Genomic DNA, 21,385 nt, shown 5'->3' on the forward strand with positions numbered 1-21,385 from the left:
GCTACCGCTTAGTAAATATGTCACTAAAAAGCCTTGTGAGTGAACTGAGTCTCCTCTTTATGCCCATTTCTCTAACCTCTAACCCCTCCCAGATTACACAGACAAACTGACAGTGGGCACTTCTCATCACAGGGCAGAGTGTAAAATGAAAGGGGCTTATAACACAGCATATGACCGGGGCAGTACCTATGAAGATTCCCACACTGCCCGCGAGCATACTGAAGCCTCTATATGAAGTGTAGTAGTAGAGAGATCACACAGCATAAGGATTGAAGTGCAGGCAGGGGGATCAAAGTAGCAGGAGACGGTGTGTGTAGCAGAACACAGACAGTAGGAGGGGGGGTTTAAATAGAGGGCATGTCAGTCAGCTGTATTTCACAGTCATATGGGCTAAATACAAGTAAATGTGAGTACATTACCTCAGTGATGTGTGCTTTTCTAGCAGAAAAATCTGAAAGAGAGAGAGACCGAGAGAGACAGAGACACAAAGAGAAAGAGAGCATTAGACCTATGAGGGATTCCATTAGTTCACATAATCAGTGTTCGAAGGAACAAAGAGGAATCCCATAGGGTACACATTATGTAATAACAGTGTCAAATAACAATGGGGGCAGGTAGTGGAAGGAACGGTTACCAAATCAATATACCATCCATATTCTTCCTGGTAGTCTAGTCAGTACCATCTATCCCCAGCCTAGCATTTCATAAAGCCATGTGATGTGAAAACAGAGCCACATAAACAAAGGACTGGATCAGTGAGCTCTGCTGTCCTGTTCTCTTCAGCCAGCCTCAAATAGATCCAGAATTGTAGCTAATTTCTCAACTCACTTAGCATAATGAAGGACTAAGAGGGGAGCGTAGACAGCGCAACACACTGCTACTGGGATGATTGAACATCAGATGCCAGGGGGCTGATTACATCAAGAGTCAAGACACTGACTGACTGAGGCGTTTAAAACTGACCAACACTGTTATTTTAGGCTTGTCTATTTAAAATTATTAACACAGACAGTAAATATGCAAATTGAATGACCTAAAAAAAACTACATTTTCAATGAGAATGTGTTATTCACCAGCCGTGCAAAGTGTGTGATGACAGGAGGTTGTGAAGGGGAGAAGCTGCATGTTCTCTGAATTGGTGCTTTACTCCTTCAAGATGCATTGCTGAAGCATGCCTACCACCAGTGGATGCAAGTTGGCCTTTATGGTCATGAATCTTGCACTGGAGGCATCTCCGCAGATTGTGGCTGTTCCAGCTAGTGACCAAAGTCATAGAATGGGATTTTAAACCTTAACCACACGCCAATGCAATCATTCTGCGAACAGGCTGGAACACTGCATAAAGAAAATACATTACATCCAACCACGCCAATGCAGATGATTAGAGCGAGGAGAGAGGAGCCTGTCCTCCTTGTTACCGGGCAGACCCCAAGGTTTTCTTCTGTTCCTGTAACCTTTATAAACAGCCCCCCTGTCATTTCGCCCTGTGAACAGTGGGGTTGTTTCCCTGTGTATCTTCTTACTAGACTAGAGCCATTTTGCTTCTGCATGCCTACAACCGTTCTTATTACGCTACACCCGTTCATATTACTCTACAGGTGTTCTTATTACGCTACAGGTGTTCTTATTACCATACACCCGTTCTTATTACTCTACAGGTGTTCTTATTACTCTACACCCATTCTTATTACTCTACACCCGTTCTTATTACGCTACAGGTGTTCTTATTACTCTACACCCGTTCTTATTATTCTACACCCGTACTTATTATTCTACACCCGTTCATAGACCCACCTGTTTTGAGCCCTAATTGTTTAGCCTGTTTTGCATGGTATTTTGGCATTAATACAGGTCACATATCAGTTTGCAAACAATGTAAAAAATTAAGAATAAATCAATAAAGCCATCTCTTTTTTGCTTTCTTGAGTAAGAAAATGCAGGTGTTTCAGCCTAGCTTAGTGCTTTCTGTGGTGGTGGGGCAGCCAGCAGAAAATACGGAGCGTAGGGGTTGGTAATGTTCTCTATTAGCTCAGTGTTCTGTCACTCATGGGGAGACCACACCACTAAATAATCTACAGTTAGAGCTCGAACATTACATTAGAAGTGCCCATCCTAGAAGGCTCAAGGTCATTGGCCACAGATAAAATGTCAAATCACATTATATCTACCATAGCTTTGATCATGTCAACACCATGGGCCAGAAAATGTTGAATACATTGGCCATGTCAATTTAGCATGACTTCTTCCGTGTTCAAAACAACTGGAAACTCAGATCTGGGAAATCTCAGACTTCAGTGAGTTCAAGACAACTGGGGAAAAAATGAGCTCCGACTAGGAAAATATGTTTTGAACAGTCATCTAACTCGGAATTCCAATTTGGGAAGTAAATGAAGTAAATGTAAATGAAGCTGAATGAACTGTTTCGCTGCCAGACAAGGCTCCACTGGTAGCCAGGTATAGTGGTGGTGTCACACCCTGACCATAGTTTACTTTGTATATTTCTATGTTGTGGTTGGTCAGGGTGTGATCTGAGTGGGCATTCTATGTTTCATGTCTAGTTTGTCTAGTTCTATGTTCGGCCTGATATGGTTCTCAATCAGAGGCAGGTGTTCGTCATTGTCTCTGATTGGGAACCATATTTAGGTAGCCTGGGTTTCACTGTGTGTTTGTGGGTGATTGTTCCTGTCTTTGTGTTTACACCAGATTGGGCTGTTTTGAGTTCTCACGTTTCTTGTTTTCGTTAGTTTGTTCATGTATAGTGTCTTCATTAAACTACAATGAACAACCACCACGCTGCGTTTTGGTCCGCCTCTACTCCACAACAAGAGAACCGTTACAGAATCACCCACCACAACAGGACCAAGCGGTGTGGTAATGGGCAACGGAAAAAGCAGCAGCAGGAGCAGCGCGAGGAGGTATGGACATGGGAGGAGGAATTAGACGGAAGAGGACCCTGGGCTCAGCCAGGAGAATATCGCCGTCCCAAAGAAGAACTGGAGGCGGCGAAAGCGGAGAGGCGCTGGTATGAGGAGGCAGCGCGGCGTCGTGGATGGAAGCCCGGGAGTCAGCCCCAAAAATTTCTTGGGGGGGGGCTAACAGGGAGTATGGCTACGCCAGGTAGGAGACCTGAGCCAACTTCCTGTGGTTACCGGGGGGCTGGAGAGACCGGGCAGGCACCGTGTTATGCTGTGGAGCGCACGGTGTCCCCAGTGCGGGTGCACAGCCCGGTGCGGTACATTCCAGCTCCGCGTATCGGCCGGGCTAGAGTGGGCATCGAGCCAAGTGCCATGAAGCCGGCTCTACGCATCTGGTCTCCAGTGCGTCTCCTTGGGCCGGCTTACATGGCACCAGCCTTGCGCACGGTGTCCCCGGTTCGCCTGCATAGCCCAGTGCGGGCTATTCCACCTCGCCGCACTGGCAGGGCGACCGGGACCATTCAACCGGGTAAGGTTGGGCAGGCTCGGTGCTCAAGAGCTCCAGTGCGCCTGCACGGCCCGGTCTATCCGTCACCACCTCCACACCCCAGCCCTCCGGTGGCAGCTCCCCGTACCAGGCTGTCTCTCCGGCCCATCCGTCCAGAGCCTTCCTCCTCTCCAGCGCTGCCGGAGCCTCCCGTCTGTCCGGCGCCTCTGCCGGAGCCTCCCGCCTGTCCGGCGCCTCTGCCGGAGCCTCCCGCCTGTCCGGCGCCTCTGCCGGAGCCTCCCGCCTGTCCGGCGCCTCTGCCGGAGCCTCCCGCCTGTCCGGCGCCTCTGCCGGAGCCTCCCGCCTGTCCGGCGCCTCTGCCGGAGCCTCCCGCCTGTCCGGCGCCTCTGCCGGAGCCTCCCGCCTGTCCGGCGCCTCTGCCGGAGCCTCCCGCCTGTCCGGCGCCTCTGCCGGAGCCTCCCGCCTGTCCGGCGCCTCTGCCGGAGCCTCCCGCCTGTCCGGCGCCTCTGCCGGAGTCTCCCGCCTGTCCGGCGCCTCTGCCGGAGTCTCCCGCCTGTCCGGCGCCTCTGCCGGAGTCTCCCGCCTGTCCGGCGCCTCTGCCGGAGTCTCCCGCCTGTCCGGCGCCTCTGCCGGAGTCTCCCGCCTGTCCGGCGCCTCTGCCGGAGTCTCCCGCCTGTCCGGCGCCTCTGCCGGAGCCTCCCGCCTGTCCGGCGCCTCTGCCGGAGCCTCCCGCCTGTCCGGCGCCTCTGCCGGAGCCTCCCGCCTGTCCGGCGCCTCTGCCGGAGCCTCCCGCCTGTCCGGCGCCTCTGCCGGAGCCTCCCGCCTGTCCGGCGCCTCTGCCGGAGCCTCCCGCCTGTCCGGCGCCTCTGCCGGAGCCTCCCGCCTGTCCGGCGCCTCTGCCGGAGCCTCCCGCCTGTCCGGCGCCTCTGCCGGAGCCTCCCGCCTGTCCGGCGCCTCTGCCGGAGCCTCCCGCCTGTCCGGCGCCTCTGCCGGAGCCTCCCGCCTGTCCGGCGCCTCTGCCGGAGCCTCCCGCCTGTCCGGCGCCTCTGCCGGAGCCTCCCGCCTGTCCGGCGCCTCTGCCGGAGCCTCCCGACTGTCCGGCGCCTCTGCCGGAGCCTCCCGCCTGTCCGGCGCCTCTGCCGGAGCCTCCCGCCTGTCCGGCGCCTCTGCCGGAGTCTCCCGCCTGTCCGGCGCCTCTGCCGGAGTCTCCCGCCTGTCCGGCGCCTCTGCCGGAGTCTCCCGCCTGTCCGGCGCCTCTGCCGGAGTCTCCCGCCTGTCCGACGCCTCTGCCGGAGTCTCCCGCCTGTCCGGCGCCTCTGCCGGAGCCTCCCGCCTGTCCGGCGCCTCTGCCGGAGCCTCCCGCCTGTCCGGCGCCTCTGCCGGAGCCTCCCGCCTGTCCGGCGCCTCTGCCGGAGTCTCCCGCCTGTCCGGCGCCTCTGCCGGAGTCTCCCGCCTGTCCGGCGCCTCTGCCGGAGCCTCCAGCCTGTCCGGCGCCTCTGCCGGAGCCTCCCGCCTGTCCGGCGCCTCTGCCGGAGCCTCCCGCCTGTCCGGCGCCTCTGCCGGAGCCTCCCGCCTGTCCGGCGCCTCTGCCGGAGCCTCCCGCCTGTCCGGCGCCTCTGCCGGAGCCTCCCGCCTGTCCGGCGCCTCTGCCGGAGTCTCCCGCCTGTCCGGCGCCTCTGCCGGAGTCTCCCGCCTGTCCGGCGCCTCTGCCGGAGTCTCCCGCCTGTCCGGCGCCTCTGCCGGAGCCTCCAGCCTGTCCGGCGCCTCTGCCGGAGCCTCCCGCCTGTCCGGCGCCTCTGCCGGAGTCTCCCGCCTGTCCGGCGCCTCTGCCGGAGTCTCCCGCCTGTCCGGCGCCTCTGCCGGAGTCTCCCGCCTGTCCGGCGCCTCTGCCGGAGCCTCCCGCCTGTCCGGCGCCTCTGCCGGAGCCTCCCGCCTGTCCGGCGCCTCTGCCGGAGCCTCCCGCCTGTCCGGCGCCTCTGCCGGAGTCTCCCGCCTGTCCGGCGCCTCTGCCGGAGCCTCCCGCCTGTCCGGCGCCTCTGCCGGAGCCTCCCGCCTGTCCGGCGCCTCTGCCGGAGCCTCCCGCCTGTCCGGCGCCTCTGCCGGAGCCTCCCGCCTGTCCGGCGCCTCTGCCGGAGCCTCCCGCCTGTCCGGCGCCTCTGCCGGAGCCTCCCGCCTGTCCGGCGCCTCTGCCGGAGCCTCCCGCCTGTCCGGCGCCTCTGCCGGAGCCTCCCGCCTGTCCGGCGCCTCTGCCGGAGCCTCCCGCCTGTCCGGCGCCTCTGCCGGAGCCTCCCGCCTGTCCGGCGCCTCTGCCGGAGCCTCCCGCCTGTCCGGCGCCTCTGCCGGAGCCTCCCGCCTGTCCGGCGCCTCTGCCGGAGCCTCCCGACTGTCCGGCGCCTCTGCCGGAGCCTCCCGCCTGTCCGGCGCCTCTGCCGGAGCCTCCCGCCTGTCCGGCGCCTCTGCCGGAGCCTCCCGCCTGTCCGGCGCCTCTGCCGGAGTCTCCCGCCTGTCCGGCGCCTCTGCCGGAGTCTCCCGCCTGTCCGGCGCCTCTGCCGGAGTCTCCCGCCTGTCCGGCGCCTCTGCCGGAGCCTCCCGCCTGTCCGGCGCCTCTGCCGGAGCCTCCCGCCTGTCCGGCGCCTCTGCCGGAGCCTCCCGCCTGTCCGGCGCCTCTGCCGGAGTCTCCCGCCTGTCCGGCGCCTCTGCCGGAGTCTCCCGCCTGTCCGGCGCCTCTGCCGGAGCCTCCAGCCTGTCCGGCGCCTCTGCCGGAGCCTCCCGCCTGTCCGGCGCCTCTGCCGGAGCCTCCCGCCTGTCCGGCGCCTCTGCCGGAGCCTCCCGCCTGTCCGGCGCCTCTGCCGGAGCCTCCCGCCTGTCCGGCGCCTCTGCCGGAGCCTCCCGCCTGTCCGGCGCCTCTGCCGGAGCCTCCCGCCTGTCCGGCGCCGCTGCCGGAGCCTCCCGCCTGTCCGGCGCCTCTGCCGGAGTCTCCCGCCTGTCCGGCGCCTCTGCCGGAGTCTCCCGCCTGTCCGGCGCCTCTGCCGGAGCCTCCAGCCTGTCCGGCGCCTCTGCCGGAGCCTCCAGCCTGTCCGGCGCCTCTGCCGGAGCCTCCCGCCTGTCCGGCGCCTCTGCCGGAGCCTCCCGCCTGTCCGGCGCCTCTGCCGGAGCCTCCCGCCTGTCCGGCGCCTCTGCCGGAGCCTCCCGCCTGTCCGGCGCCTCTGCCGGAGCCTCCCGCCTGTCCGGCGCCGCTGCCGGAGCCTCCCGCCTGTCCGGCGCCGCTGCCGGAGCCTCCCGCCTGTCCGGCGCCGCTGCCGGAGCCTCCCGCCTGTCCGGCGCCGCTGCCGGAGCCTCCCGCCTGTCCGGCGCCGCTGCCGGAGCCCCTCTGCCCAGAGCAGCTGTCTCTCTGTCCCGAGCAGCTGTCTCTCTGTCCCGAGCAGCTGTCTCTCTGTCCCGAGCAGCTGTCTCTCTGTCCGGAGCAGCTGTCCCTCTGTCCCGAGCAGCTGTCCCTCTGTCCCGAGCAGCTGTCCCTCTGTCCCGAGCTGTCTCTTAGGAGGGTCACCTATCTAGGGACGCTAAGGAGGTGGACAAAGACTATTATGGAGTGGGGTCCACGTCCAGCGCCAGAGCCGCCTCCGCGGACAGATGCCCACCCAGACCCTCCCCTATAGGTTCAGGTTTTGCGGCCGGAGTCCGCACCTTGGGGGGGGGGGTACTGTCACACCCTGACCATAGTTTACTTTGTATATTTCTATGTTGTGGTTGGTCAGGGTGTGATCTGAGTGGGCATTCTATGTTTCATGTCTAGTTTGTCTAGTTCTATGTTCGGCCTGATATGGTTCTCAATCAGAGGCAGGTGTTCGTCATTGTCTCTGATTGGGAACCATATTTAGGTAGCCTGGGTTTCACTGTGTGTTTGTGGGTGATTGTTCCTGTCTTTGTGTTTACACCAGATTGGGCTGTTTTGAGTTCTCACGTTTCTTGTTTTCGTTAGTTTGTTCATGTATAGTGTCTTCATTAAACTACAATGAACAACCACCACGCTGCGTTTTGGTCCGCCTCTACTCCACAACAAGAGAACCGTTACAGGTGGTAAGGATTCACTCTATGGTGGTGAAAGGAAATATCTGCTGTTGGGACAGCTTTGTGGGCCCAAACAATTTGTGGGCACCATTTGTCACCATTATAGTGCAATTTGTTTATTGTTTAGTGTTGTGTAGTGGCTTTGCTGGAATGCATCAACAACAAGAAATGTGGAGTTTGCCCCACCAAGATTGACATGCTAAAATCGTCACTGCAGGTGTTATTAAGCTACAGGTTTCAGGCATTTCTCTGTGAACCCTCCCTCTGATCATTGCTACATGCTTCTCTGGCTCCGTTCTGTTATAGTGCCTTCAAATGGCATGGTGGTGAAAGGAGAACTTTGGTACATTTTCCAGTTCTTTGAGAGTATGATTGCATCATTGTGTGAAGAAGACCTTGAAACCTACAAGTCAGATATGGAGCTGGACAGGTTTCCAATGGGATCTGTCAACAAACTCCCAAGGTACACCTGACACACATATATACAAACAAACTCAGCAAAAAAAGAAACGTCCTCTCACTGTTAACTGCGTTTATTTTCAGCAAACTTAACATGTGTAAATATTTGTATGAACATAACAAGATTCAACAACTGAGACAAACTGAAAAAGTTCCACAGACACGTGACTAACAGAAATGGAATAATGTGTGCCTGAACAAAGGGGGGGGGGGGTCAAAATCAAAAGTAACAGTCAGTATCTGGTGTGGCCACCAGCTGCATTAAGTAGTGCACTGCGGCTCCTCCTCATGGACTGCACCAGATTTGCCAGTGTGAGATGTTACCCCACTCTTCCACCAAGGCACCTGCAAATTCCCGGACATTTCTGGGGGGAATGGCCATAGCCCTCACCCTCGAATCCAACAGGTCGAAGACGTGCTCAATGTGATTGAGATCCGGGCATATGATGGCCATGGCAGAACACTGACATTCCTGTCTTGCAGGAAATCACGCACAGAACGAGCAGTATGGCTGGTGGCATTGTCATGCTGGAGGGTCATGTCAGGAGGAGCCTGCAGGAAGGGTACCACATGAGGGAGGAGGATGTCTTCCCTGTAACACACAGCTTTGAGATTGTCTGCAATGACAACAAGCTCAGTCCAATGATGCTGTGACACACCGCCCCAGACCATGACGGACCCTCCACCTCCAAATTGATCCCGCTCCAGAGTACAGGCCTCAGTGTAACGCTCATTCCCTCGACGATAAACGCAAATCCGACCATCACCTCAGGTGAGACAAAACCGCGACTCGTCGGTGAAGAGCACTTTTTGCCAGTCCTGTCTGGTCCAGCAACGGAGGGTTTGTGGACGCTGTTGCCGGTGATATCTGGTGAGGACTTGCCGTACAACACGCCTACAAGCCCTCAGTCCAGCCTCTCTCCGCCTATTGCGGACAGTCTGAGCACTGATCGAGAGATTGTGCGTTCCTGGTGTAACTCGGGCAGTAGTTCATCTTGTACCTGTACCGCAGGTGTGATGTTCGGATGTACCGATCCTGTGCAGGTTTTGTTACACGTGGTCTGCCACTGCGAGGACAATGAGCTGTCCGTCCTGTAGAGCGGTCTTAAGCATCTCACAGTACAGACATTGCAATTTCTCTCTGCAGTTCTCATGCCTCCTTGTAGCATGCCTAAGGCAAGTTCACACAGATGAACAGGGACATCTTTCTTTTGGTGTTTGACCTTTTGGTGTTTTTCAGAGTCAGTAGAAAGGACGGACACACACACAAAGTCGGGAGTTCACCTTAGCCAAATACATTTTTCACAATTCCTGACATTTAATCCTAGTACAAGTCCCCTGTCTTAGGTCAGTTAGGATCACCACTTTATTTAAAAAATGTGAAATGTAAGAAAAATAGGAGAGAGAATGATTTATTTCAGTTTTTTTTATATCATCACATTCACATTGGGTCAGAAGTTTACATGCACATTAGTATTTGGTAGCATTGCCTTTAAATTGTTTAACTTGAGTCAAACGTTTCAGGTAGCGTGCGACAAGCTTCCTACAATAAGTTGGGTGAATTTTGGCCCAATCCTCCTGACAGAGCTGGTGTAACTGAGTCAGGTTTGTAGGCCTCCTTGCTTGCACACGCTTTTTCAGTTCTGCCCACAAAATTTCAATAGGCTTGAGGTCAGGGCTTCGTGATGGCCACTCCAATACCTTGACTTTGTTGTCCTTAAGCCATTTTGCCACAACTTTGGAAGTATGCTTGGGGTCATTGTCCATTTGGAAGACCCATTTGCGACCAAGCTTTAACTTCCTGACTGAAGTCTTTAGATGTTGTTTCAATATATCCACATAATTTCCATCCTCATGATGCCATCTATTTTGTGAAGTGCACGTGTCCCTCCTGCAGCAAAGCATCCCCACAAAATGATGCTGCCACGCCAGTGCTTCACGGTTGGGAGGGTGTTCTTCAGCTTGCTAGCCTCCCCCTTTTCCTCCAAACATAACGATGGTCATTAGGACCAAACAGTTATATTTTTGTTTCATCAGACAAGAGGACATTTCCTCAAAAAGTACGATCTTTGTCCCCATGTGCAGTTGCAAACCGTAGTCTGGCTTTTTTTATGGCAGTTTTGGAGCAGTGGCTTCTGCCTTAGTGAGCGGCCTTTCAGGTTATGTCGATATAGGACTCGTTTTACTGTGGATATAGATACTTTTGTACCCATTTCCTCCAGCATCTTCACAAGGTCCTTTGCTGTTGTTCTTGGATTGATTTGCACTTTTCACACCAAAGTAAGTTCATCTCCAGGAGACAGAACGCGTCTCCTTCCTGAGCGGTATGACGGCTGCGTGGTCCCATGGTGTTTATACTTGCGTACTATTGTTTGTACAGATGAACGTGGGACCTTCAGGCGTTTGGAAATTGCTCCCAAGGATGAACCAGACTTGTGGAGGTCTACAATTTGTTTTCTGAGGTCTTGCCTGATTTCATTTGATTTTCCCATGATGTCAAGCAAAGAGGCACTGAGTTTGAAGGTAGGCCTTGAAATACATCCACAGGTACACCTCCAATTGACTCAAATGATATCAATTAGCCTATCAGAAGATTCTAAAGCCATGACAGAATTGTCTGTAATTATCCAAGCTGTTTAAAGGCACAGTCAACTTAGTGTATGTAAACTTCTGACCCACTGGAATTGTGAAACAGTGAATTATAAGTGCAATAATATGTCTCTAAACATTTTTTGAAAAATGACTTGTGTAATCCACAAAGTAGAAGTCCTAACCGACTTGCCAAACTATAGTTTGTTAGCAACACATTACACACACACACACATACATACATACATACATACATACGTGTGTGTGTATATATGTACAGTTGTGGCCAAAAGTTTTGAGAATGACAAATATTAATTTTCACAAAGTCTGCTGCCTCAGTTTGTATGATGGCAATTTGCATAAACTCCAGAATGTTATGAAGAGTGATCAGATGAATTGCAATTAATTGCAAAGTCCCTCTTTGCCATGCAAATGAACTGAATCCCCCAAAAACATTCCCACTGCATTTCAGCACTGCCACAAAAGGACCAGCTGACATCATGTCAGTGATTCTCTCGTTAACACAGGTGTGAGTGTTGACGAGGACAAGGCTGGAGATCACTCTGTCATGCTGATTGAGTACGAATAACAGACTGGAAGCTTCAAAAGGAGGGTGGTGCTTGGAATCATTGTTCTTCCTCTGTCAACCATCGTTACCTACAAGGAAACATGTGCTATCATCATTGCTTTGCAAAAAAAGGACTTCACAGGCAAGGATATTACTGCCAGTAAGATTGCACCTAAATCACCCATTTATCGGATCATCAAGAACTTCAAGGAGAGCGGTTCAATTGTTGTGAAGAAGGCTTCAGGGCACCCAAGAAAGTCCAGCAAGCGCCAGGACCTTCTCCTAAAGTTGATTCAGCTGCGGGATCGGGGCACCACCAGTACAGAGCTTGTTCAGGAATGGCAGCAGGCAGGTGTGAGTGCACCTGCACGCACAGTGAGGCGAAGAATTTTGGAGGATGGCCTGGTGTCAAGAAGGGCAGCAAAGAAGCCACTTCTCTCCAGGAAAAACATCAGGGACAGACTGATATTCTGAAAAAGGTACAGGGATTGGACTGCTGAGGACTGGGGTAAAGTCATTTTCTCTGATGAATCCCCTTTCCGATTGTTTGGGGCATCCGGAAAAAAGATTGTCCAGAGAAGACAAGGTGAGCGCTACCATCAGTCCTGTGTCATGCCAACAGTAAAGCATCGTGAGACCATTCATGTGTGGGGTTGCTTCTCTGCCAAGGGAGTGGGCTCACTCACAATTTTGCCTAAGAACACAGCCATGAATAAAGAATGGTACCAACACATCCTCTGAGAGCAACTTCTCCCAACCATCCAGGAACAGTTTGGTGACGAACAATGCCTTTTCCAGCATGATGGAGCACCTTGCCATAAGGCAAAAGTGATAACTAAGTGGCTTGGGGAACAAAACATCGATATTTTGGGTCCATGGCCAGGAAACTCCCCAGACCTTAATCCCATTGAGAACTTGTAGTCAATCCTCAAGAGGCGGGTGGACAAACAAAAACCCACAAATTCTGACAAATTCCAAGCATTGATTATGCAAGAATGGGCTGCCATCAGTCAGGATGTGGCCCAGAAGTTAATTGACAGCATTCCAGGGCGCATTGCAAAGGTCTTGAAAAAGAAGGGTCAACACTGCAAATATTGACTCTTTGCATCAACTTCATGTAATTGTCAATAAAAGCCTCTGACCCTTATGAAATGTTTGTAATTATACTTCAGTATTCCATAGTAACATCTGACAAAAATATCTAAAGACACTGAAGCAGCAAACTTTGTGAAAATTTATATTTGTGTCATTCTCAAAACTTTTGGCCACAACTGTATGTATGTAGGTAGGTATATATGTATGTTGGCCAGCATCATCTTCAGCCTCTTTACTGCTAAAGTTGAGACTGGTGTTTTCGGTGCTGTTTAATGAAGCTGCCAGTTGAGGACTTGTGAGGCATCTGTTTCTCAAACTAGACACTCTAATGTACTTGTCCTCTTGCTCAGTTGTACACCGGGGCCTCCCACTCCTCTTTCTATTCTGGTTAGAGACAGTTTGCGCTGTTCTGTGAAGGGAGTAGTACACAGCGTTGTACAAAATCTTCAGTTTCTTGGCAATTTCTTGCATGGAATAGCCTTAATTTCTCATAACAGGAATAGACTGAAGAGTTTCAGAAGAAAGTTATTTGTTTCTGGCCATTTTGAGCCTGTAATCAAACCCACAAATGCTGATGCAGATACTCAACTAATCTTAAGAAGGCCAGTTTTATTGCTTCTTTAAATCAGAACAACAGTTTTCAGCTGTGCTAACATAATTGCAAAAAGGTTTTCTAATGATCAATTAGTCTTAAAATGATAAACTTGGATTAGCTAACACAACGTGCCATTGGAACACATGAGTGATGGTTGCTGATAATGGGCCTCTGAACGCCTACATTATGTAGATATTCCATAAGGAAATCTGCCGTTTCCAACTACAATAGTCATTTACAACATCAATAATGTCTACACTGTATTTCTGATCAATTTGATGTTATTTAATGGATTTTTTGTGTGCTTTTCTTTCAAAAACAAGGACATTTATAAGTGACCCCAAACTTTTGAACGGTAGTGTATATACACATACAGTACCAGTCAAAAGTTTGGACACACCTACTCATTCAAGGGTTTTTCTTAATTTTGTACTATTTTCTACATTGTAGAATGATAGTGAAGACATCAAAACTATGAAATAACATGTTAATAACCAAAAAAGTGTTAAACAAAAAAAAATAATTTCAATTAACAGGTGTGCCTTGTTAAAAGTTCATTTGTGGAATTTCTTTCCTTCTTTATGCACTTGAGCCAATCAGTTGAGTTGTGACAAGGTAGAGTTGGTATAAAGAAGATAGCCCTATTTGGTAAAAGACCAAGTCCACATTGTGAAAATAATAGCTCAAATAAGCAAAGAGAAACAACAGTCCATCATTACTTTAAGACATTAAGTAAATCAATGTGGAAAATTTCAAGAACTTTGAAAGTTTCTTCAAGTGCAGTCACAAACACCATCAAGCGCTATGATGAAACTGGCTCTCATGAGGACCGCCAAAGGAAAGGAAGACACACCGTTACCTCTGCCGCAGAGGATAAGTTCATTAGAGTTACCAGCCTGAAATTGCAAACCAAATGAATGCTTCACAGAGTTCAACTAATAGATACAACTATCAACTGTTCAGAGGAGACTACATGAATAAGGCCTTCAAAAGCCAAATTTATGCAAAGAAACCACTACTAAATGACACCAATAATAAGAAGAGACTTGCTTGGGCAATGGACATTAGACAAGTGGAAATCTGTTCTTTGGTCTGATGAGTCCAAATTTTAGATTTTTGGTGCCAACCGCTGTCTTTGTGAGCGCAGAGTACGTTAACGGATGATCTCCGCATGTGTGGTTCCCACCGTGAAGCATGGTGTAATCATAACAACATACAGGAACTCAAGTTCTTTAGTTCACCTGACCTGGAATTCCTTACAATCAAATGCCGACCATATTATTTCCCAAGAGAATTCTCGTCGGTTATCATCACAGCCGTATATATTCCCCCTCAAGCAGATACCCAGATGGCCCTCAAGGAACTTCACTGGACTCTATGTAAACTGGAAACCCTATATCCTGAGGCTGCAAATTTGAGAACAAGGCTACCTAAATTCTATCAGCGTATTGATTGTAGCACCCATGCGGGCAATACACTGGATCACTGCTACTCTAACTTTCGCAATACATATGAGGCCCTCCCCCGCCCTCCCTTCTGCAAATCCGACCACAACTCCATTTTCCTCCTTCCTTCCTATAGGCAGAAACTCAAACAGGAAGTACATGTGACAAAAACCATTCAACGCTGGTCTGACCAATCGGAATACACGCTTCAAGATTGTTTTGATCACGCGGACTGGGAAATGTTCAGGGCAACCTCAGAGAATAACATTGATTTATACGCTGATTCGGTGAGTGAGTTTATAAGGAAGTGCATTGGAGATGTACCCACTGTGACTATTTAAACCTACTCTAACCAGAAACCGTGGATAGATGGCAGCATTCGCAGAAAACTGAAAGCACAAACCACTGCATTTAACCATGGAAAGATGACTGGGAATATAACCGAATATAAACAGTGTAGTTATTCCCGCCACAAGGAAATCAAACAAGCGAAATGTCAGTACAGAGACAAAGTGGAGTCACAATTCAACGGCTCAGACACATGTGGCAGGGTCTACAGGCAATTACGGACTACCAAAAGAAAACCAGCCATGTCATAGACACCGATGTCTTGCTTCCAGACAAACTAAACACCTTCTTTGCCCACTTTGAGGATAATAGTGCCACCGAAGTGGCCCGCTACCGAGGACTGCGGTCTGTGGCCGACGTAAGACATTTAAACGTGTTAACCCTCGCAAGGCTACTGGCCAACTGGCTGGTGTGTTTACGTACATATGCAATCTCTCCCTATCCTAGTCTGCTGTCCCCACATGCTTCAAGATGGGTACAGGAACAATGGTGGCCAAGAAGGCAAAGATAACTGAACTAAATTACTATCGCACCCTAGCACTCACTTCTGTCATCATGAAGTGCTTTGAGAGAATTATTTTCACCTCCACCTTGCCTGCCACCCTAGGCCCACTTCAGTTTGCATACCGCCCCAACAGGTCCACAGACGATGCAATCGTCATCACACTGCACACTGCCCTATCCCATCTGGACAAGAGGAATACCTATGTAAGAATGCTGTTCATTGACTACAGCTCAGCATTCAACACCATAGTACCCTCCAAGCTCATCATTAAGCTTGAGGACCTGAGCCTCAAACCCACCCTGTGCAATTGGGTCCTGGACTTTGACGGGCCGCCCCCAGGTGGTGAAGGTAGGAAACAACATCTCCACTTCGCTGATCCTCAACACTGGTGCCCCACAAGGATGCATGCTCAGCATGACTGCGTGGCTGTGCACGCCTCCAACTCAATCATTAATTTTGCAGATGACACAACAGTAGTGGGCTTGATTACCAACAACGTGAGACAGCCTACAGGGAGGTGGTGAGGGCACTTGGAGTGAGGTGTCAGGAAAACAACCCCACTCAACGTCAACAAAACAAAGGAGATGATTGTGGACTTCAGGAAACAGTAGAGGAAGCAACCCCCTATCCACATTGACGGGACAGCAGTGGAGAAGGTGGAAAGTTTTAAGTTCCTCGGCGTACACATCACGGACAAACTGAAATGGTCCACCCACAGAGACAGTGTGGTGAAGAAGACAACAGTGCCTCTTCAACCTCAGGAGGCTGAAGAAATGTGGCTTGTCACCTAAAACCCTCAAACCTTTACAAATGCACCATTGAGAGCATCCGGTCAGGCTGTATCACCGCCTGGTGTGGCAACTGCACGCCCTCAACTGCAAGGCTTTCCAGATGGTGGTGCAGTCTGCACAACGCATCACCGGGGTCAGACTACCTACCCTCCAGGACACCTATAGCACCCGATGTCACAGGAAAGCCAAAAAGATCAAGGACAACAACCACCCAAGCCACTGCCTGTTCACCCTGCTATCTTCCAGAAGGCGAGGTCAGTACATGTGCATCAATGCTGGGACCGACTGAAAAACAGCTTCTATCTCAAGGCCATCAGACTGTTAAACAGTCATCACTAACACAGAGTGGCTGCTGCCTACATACAGACTCAAATCATTGCCACTTTCATAAAGGGATCACTAGTCACTTTAAATAATGCCACTTTAATAATGTTTACATATCTTACATTACTCATCTCATACTGTATTATATACCATTTTATAAGCATGCCGCTCGGTCATCGCCGCTCGGTCATCGCTCTTTCATTTATTTATATGTACATATTCTTATTCCATCCCTTTAGATGTGTGTGTATTAGGTAGTGGTTGTGTAATTGTTAGATTACTTGTTGGATATTACTGCACTGTCGGAACTAGAAGCACAAGCATTTCGTTACACTCGCATCTGCTATGTATGTGAACAATAAAATGTTATTTAGAGGGAATATCTTTATTATTTTTTTTAATCTTTTTCTCCCCAATTTCGTGGTATCCAATTGTTTTAGTAGCTACTATCTTGTCTCATCGCTACAACTCCCGTATGGGCTTGGGAGAGCCGTCCTCCGATACACAACCCAACCAAACCTTGGTTAGCGCGCACTGCGCCAGGCCCGCCACAGGAGTCGCTGGTGCGTGATGAGACAAGGACATCCCTACCTGCCAAACCCTCCCTAACCCGGACGACGCTAGGCCAATTGTGCATCGCCCCACGGACCTCCCGGTCACGGCCGGTTACGACAGAGCCTGGGCGCGAACCCAGAGTCTCTGATGGCACAGCTGCAGTACAGCGCCCTTAACCACTGTGCCACCCGGGAGGCCCTATCATTTGTTTTTCAACAGGACAATGAGACAACACAGCTCCAGACTGTGTAAAGGCTATTTGACCAAGAAGGAGAGTGATGGAGTGCTGCATCAGATGACCTGGCCTCCACAATCACCCGACTTCAACCCAATTGAGGTGGTTTTGGATGAGTTGGGCCGCAGAGTGAAGAAAAAGTAGCCAACAAGTGCTCAGTATATGTGGGAACTCCTTCAAGACTGTTGGAAAAGCATTCCAGGTGAAGCTGGTTGAAAGAATGCCAAGAGTGTGTAAAGCTGACATCAAGGCAAAGGGTGGCTATTTGAAGAATCTCAAATATATTTTGATTTGTTTAACACTTTTTTGCTTACTACATGATTCCATACGTATTATTTCATTGTTCTGATGTCTTCACTATTATTCTACAACATAGAAAATAGTCCGAATATAGAAAAACCTTTGAATGAGTAGGTGTGTCCAAACTTTTGACTGGTATTCCTTTTTTAATTTCCCTAAATTATTTTCCCCTAACCATATCACCCCTCCCCTAATTGGACTAAACTAATGGACAGCACTTAGGCTTCTACTTCCAGTTTACACATTCTATATACATTTTACAGACACAGTTGGTTTGTTTTTAGTCCCATCCTTCAGCTACACTCAACCCCTCCCATCTATCTCTGAAGACAATCCAGTTTTGATTGGAGTACAGATTCATTTAATGGGGCAATATACAAATGTTTTTGAGAAAAATTATTACAAAAATAGAATTTTATTGAGTAAATGTATTTATTGGTTCTCTTCATTTTAAGAGAGAAAAACTTAGTTGTTTGTCGATGTAAAAATCTGGGTATGCAGAATTGATGGTGGAAAAAATTTGTTTCCCATAAATTCGGGCGGAACAAATGGTATCTCCGCTGAAAATGTATGAACACCACTGGTCTTGTCAGTAAACTGTGTCGATAACATGTCAGAACCAGTTGGGACCATCACAATATACAGTGCATTCGGAGACATTATTCTAATTATTCACATTATTCTAATGTGGATTAAATATTTTTTTGTTTTCATCAATCTACACACAAAACCCCATAATGACAAATCAAAAACATTTTTTCAAATGTATAAAATTTAAAAAATAAATATCTTATTTATGTATTCAGACCCTTTTCTCTGAGACTCAAAATTGAGCTCAGGTGCATCCTGTTTCTATTAATCATCCTTAAAAAGTTTCTACAACTTGGAGTCTACCTGTGGTAAATTCAATTGATTGGACATGATTTGTATAGACAGGTGTGTGCCTTTCCAAGGTCCAACAGTTGACAGTGCATGTCAGAGCAAAAACCAAGTCATGAGTTGTTGAAGGAATTATGCATAGAGCTCCGAGACAGGATTGTGTCGAGGCACAGATCTGTGGAAGGGTAGCAGAACATTTCTGCAGCATTTAAGGTCCCCAAGAACACAGTGGCTTCCATCATTCAAGATTGGAAACAGCAAGACTCTTCCTAGAGCTGTCGGCCTGGCCAAACTGAGCAATCAGGGGAGAAGGCCCTTGGTCAGGGAGGTGATCAAGAACCCGATGTTCACTATGACAGAGCTTCAGAGTTCCTCTGTGGAGATGGGAGAACCTTCCAGAAGGACAACCATCTCTGCAGCACTCCACCAATTAGGCCTTTACGATAGAGTGGCCAGACAGAAGCAACTCCTCACAGCCTGCTTGATGTTTGACAAAAAACACCTGAAGGCCTCCCGAGACCTTGAGCAACATGATTCTCTGGTCTGATGAAACCAAGATTGAACTCTTCGGCCTGAATGCCAAGCGTCACGTCTGGAGGAAACCTGGCACCATCCCTATGGTGAAGCATAGTGGTGGCAGCATCATGCTGTGGGGATGTTTCTCAGTTGCAAGAACTGGAAGACTAGTCAGGGTTGAGGGAAAGATGAACGGAGCAAAGTACAGAGAGATCCTTGATGAAAACCTCATGCAGAGTGCTCAGAACCCCAACAGGACAACAACCCTAAGCACACAGCCAAGACAACGCAGGAATGGCTTCGGGACAGGTCTCTGAATGTTCTTGAGTGGCCCAGCCAGAGCTTGGACTTGAACCTGATCAAAAATCTTTGCAGAGACCTGAAATTAGCTGCAGTGATGCTCCCCATCCAAATTGACACAAGCTTGAGAGGATCTGCAGAGAATGGGAGAAACTCACCAAACACAGGTGTGCCAAGCTTGTAGCATCATACCCAAGAACAGTCGAGGCTGTAATCGCTGCCAAAGGTGCTTCAACAAAGTACTGAGTAAAAGATCTGAATACTTATGTAAATGTGATAAATATTATTCTGTTTTTTTCTAGTACCCGTTTTTGCTTTGACATTATGGGGTATTGTGTGAAGATTTATGAGAAGGAAAAAAACGATTTAATCAATTTTAGAATCAGGATGTAATGTAACTAAATGTGGAAAAAGTCAAGGGGTCTGAATACTTTTCGAATGCACTGTAGTACAGCCACCAAACCTGTACAGGGAGAATGAGCAAATATAGAATACTCATCACAATAAATACCAACCACTCCTGGGAAGTACTAAGCAGACCAGGTAATCTGCTCACTTGTTTACCACACAAAGCTTCTAGCAGCAAGTCCATTAGTAGTGGATGACAAGGAGAGACGGAGGGACTCATGGGACAAAGGCATTTTGAAGTTGTCCTGTCCTCCCCCCTCTCCCTCCCCCTCTCGCTCTCTCTCTCCCCCCCTCCCTCTCTCTTTCTCCCCCTCCCCCCCCCCTCTCTCTCTCCCTTCCCCCCTCTCTCTCTCTCCCTTCCCCCCTCTCTCTCTCTCTCTCTCTCTCTCTCCCTTCCCCCCCTCTCTCTCTCTCCCTTCCCCCCCTCTCCCTCCCCCCCTCTCTCTCTCTCTCTCTCTCTCCCTCCCTCCCCCCCCCCTCTCTCTCCCCCCCCCCCCCTCTCTCTCTCTCTCTCTCCCTCCCCCCCTCTCATTTCCATGTGCGTCAGTCACCTGCCTCAGGGTGACTCCCTCAGGGCCCCCTGGCCATCAACTAAATTAGTGCTCTCTTGTTCCTCTCCCTTCCTCTGCATTTCCACACCCAAGTGTCGGAAATTAACAGACCAGGGGAAAATGAACAAGCTTACTGTGTGTGATAGTTCAGCTTCTTCTTACCGGCGTACCTCTCCCTATCACACACTTCAACTGATAAATGTTTATATACACCTATTCTTGCTATGGGTTTGCAGTATGGAGAATGCATATGGTAAATTGTAGACACTTAACATCTCATTCACATCTAATGTGTTAGTGACAATTTTTCCTCTAGAACACCTGGCCCTTCTCTCTCAGACGTCAATGGAAGATGGCTGTATTGTACTTAGTGCCGGCTGTTGGCTCTCATGCAATCATCCTCACAAACAAAGCCAAATCATCCCAGACGTGACTGCACATGCTCCCCTTCTTCACTCCCCATTCCCTGGTTTCCATGACTCCCCAATTGAGGTCAACTGGCTTTTTATGAGTATGCACGTGTGCCTGGAATCAACAGACACATGCTGCCTTCGTTCCAAATGAAATCTAATTTTATTTGTCACATGCTTACTTACAAGCCCTTAACCATAAAAAGTAACACTAAATCGGGGCATTTGTTTGAACACAGGAGCAAACAGAGATCATAGCCAATCCAGAATAAACAAAGACAAAACAATAAACAAAATGACCATGTATCAATAAAGAGGATAGTGTACAGCCGAACCAACACTGTGACCTCGCCTCACATTGTCCGTGTGTAACTGCAAAACCTCGCTATATAAGCCAAACTGGGATATTTTTAGATGCTGCTATGATTGAAACAACTGGATTGAGTGCATCTGCATCATATGTTCTGAGTGCTGATTATCCATGTGTCAGTCTGACCTAGTTCAGATCAATGGGCTAGGTCCCCAGAGGTGCTTAAGGACTGTCGGCTAGGTCTCGCAGGTTGCTGTAACAATTGATTGTTCTGAAGAAAATCCACCCAGGCCTGTTTTGTTTATTGGATTTTAAGAGTACACCTGGAATGACATTCTAGCTCTGAAATCAATGAATGGAGAGAATAACTCAATACAAAGTTTAACACAGAGAAAGATACTTACAGTTTTTCCCCAATTGTTTACACACAAAAATTGGAACTTGAAACCTGAAACTCATGTACCAAATCCCTAAACCAAGTCTGAAAAATTGCAAGCACAATTCCTGCTTTACACTCAGTTTTCAATTCTATATCACACTTTTTGCAAAACACTACATACAGCTCTCTATATTAGGCACAACATTCAAAAATAAAATATCTTAAGTCCCTTTGGAAAGCAAAGCCAATCACAATGCCAGGCTCTATACACCAGTTGGCAACACCCACTCCTCACAGGTGTGAACACTAGTTGCTGAATTGTTCACTTAGAA

General features: G+C 49.9%; 1 protein-coding gene across 4 annotated transcripts in view; it reads right to left on the minus strand.

The window, feature by feature from the left end:
• Positions 1-21,385, minus strand: part of LOC110505771 (phosphatidylinositol 4-phosphate 5-kinase type-1 gamma) — an 86,126-nt gene that overhangs the window by 41,242 nt on the left and 23,499 nt on the right. For all 4 annotated transcript variants that reach the window (XM_090203610.1, XM_036966107.2, XM_036966143.2 and 1 more), the window contains exon 2: positions 420-451. In XM_090203610.1, the coding sequence (XP_090059736.1) occupies positions 420-451 (32 nt within the window). The remainder of the gene's footprint in view (positions 1-419; positions 452-21,385) is intronic.

The sequence above is a fragment of the Oncorhynchus mykiss genome, chromosome 1 (genome assembly GCF_057628025.1).
Source record: "Oncorhynchus mykiss isolate SJ-2025 chromosome 1, ASM5762802v1, whole genome shotgun sequence".
In the NCBI taxonomy this organism is placed as follows: domain Eukaryota; kingdom Metazoa; phylum Chordata; class Actinopteri; order Salmoniformes; family Salmonidae; genus Oncorhynchus; species Oncorhynchus mykiss.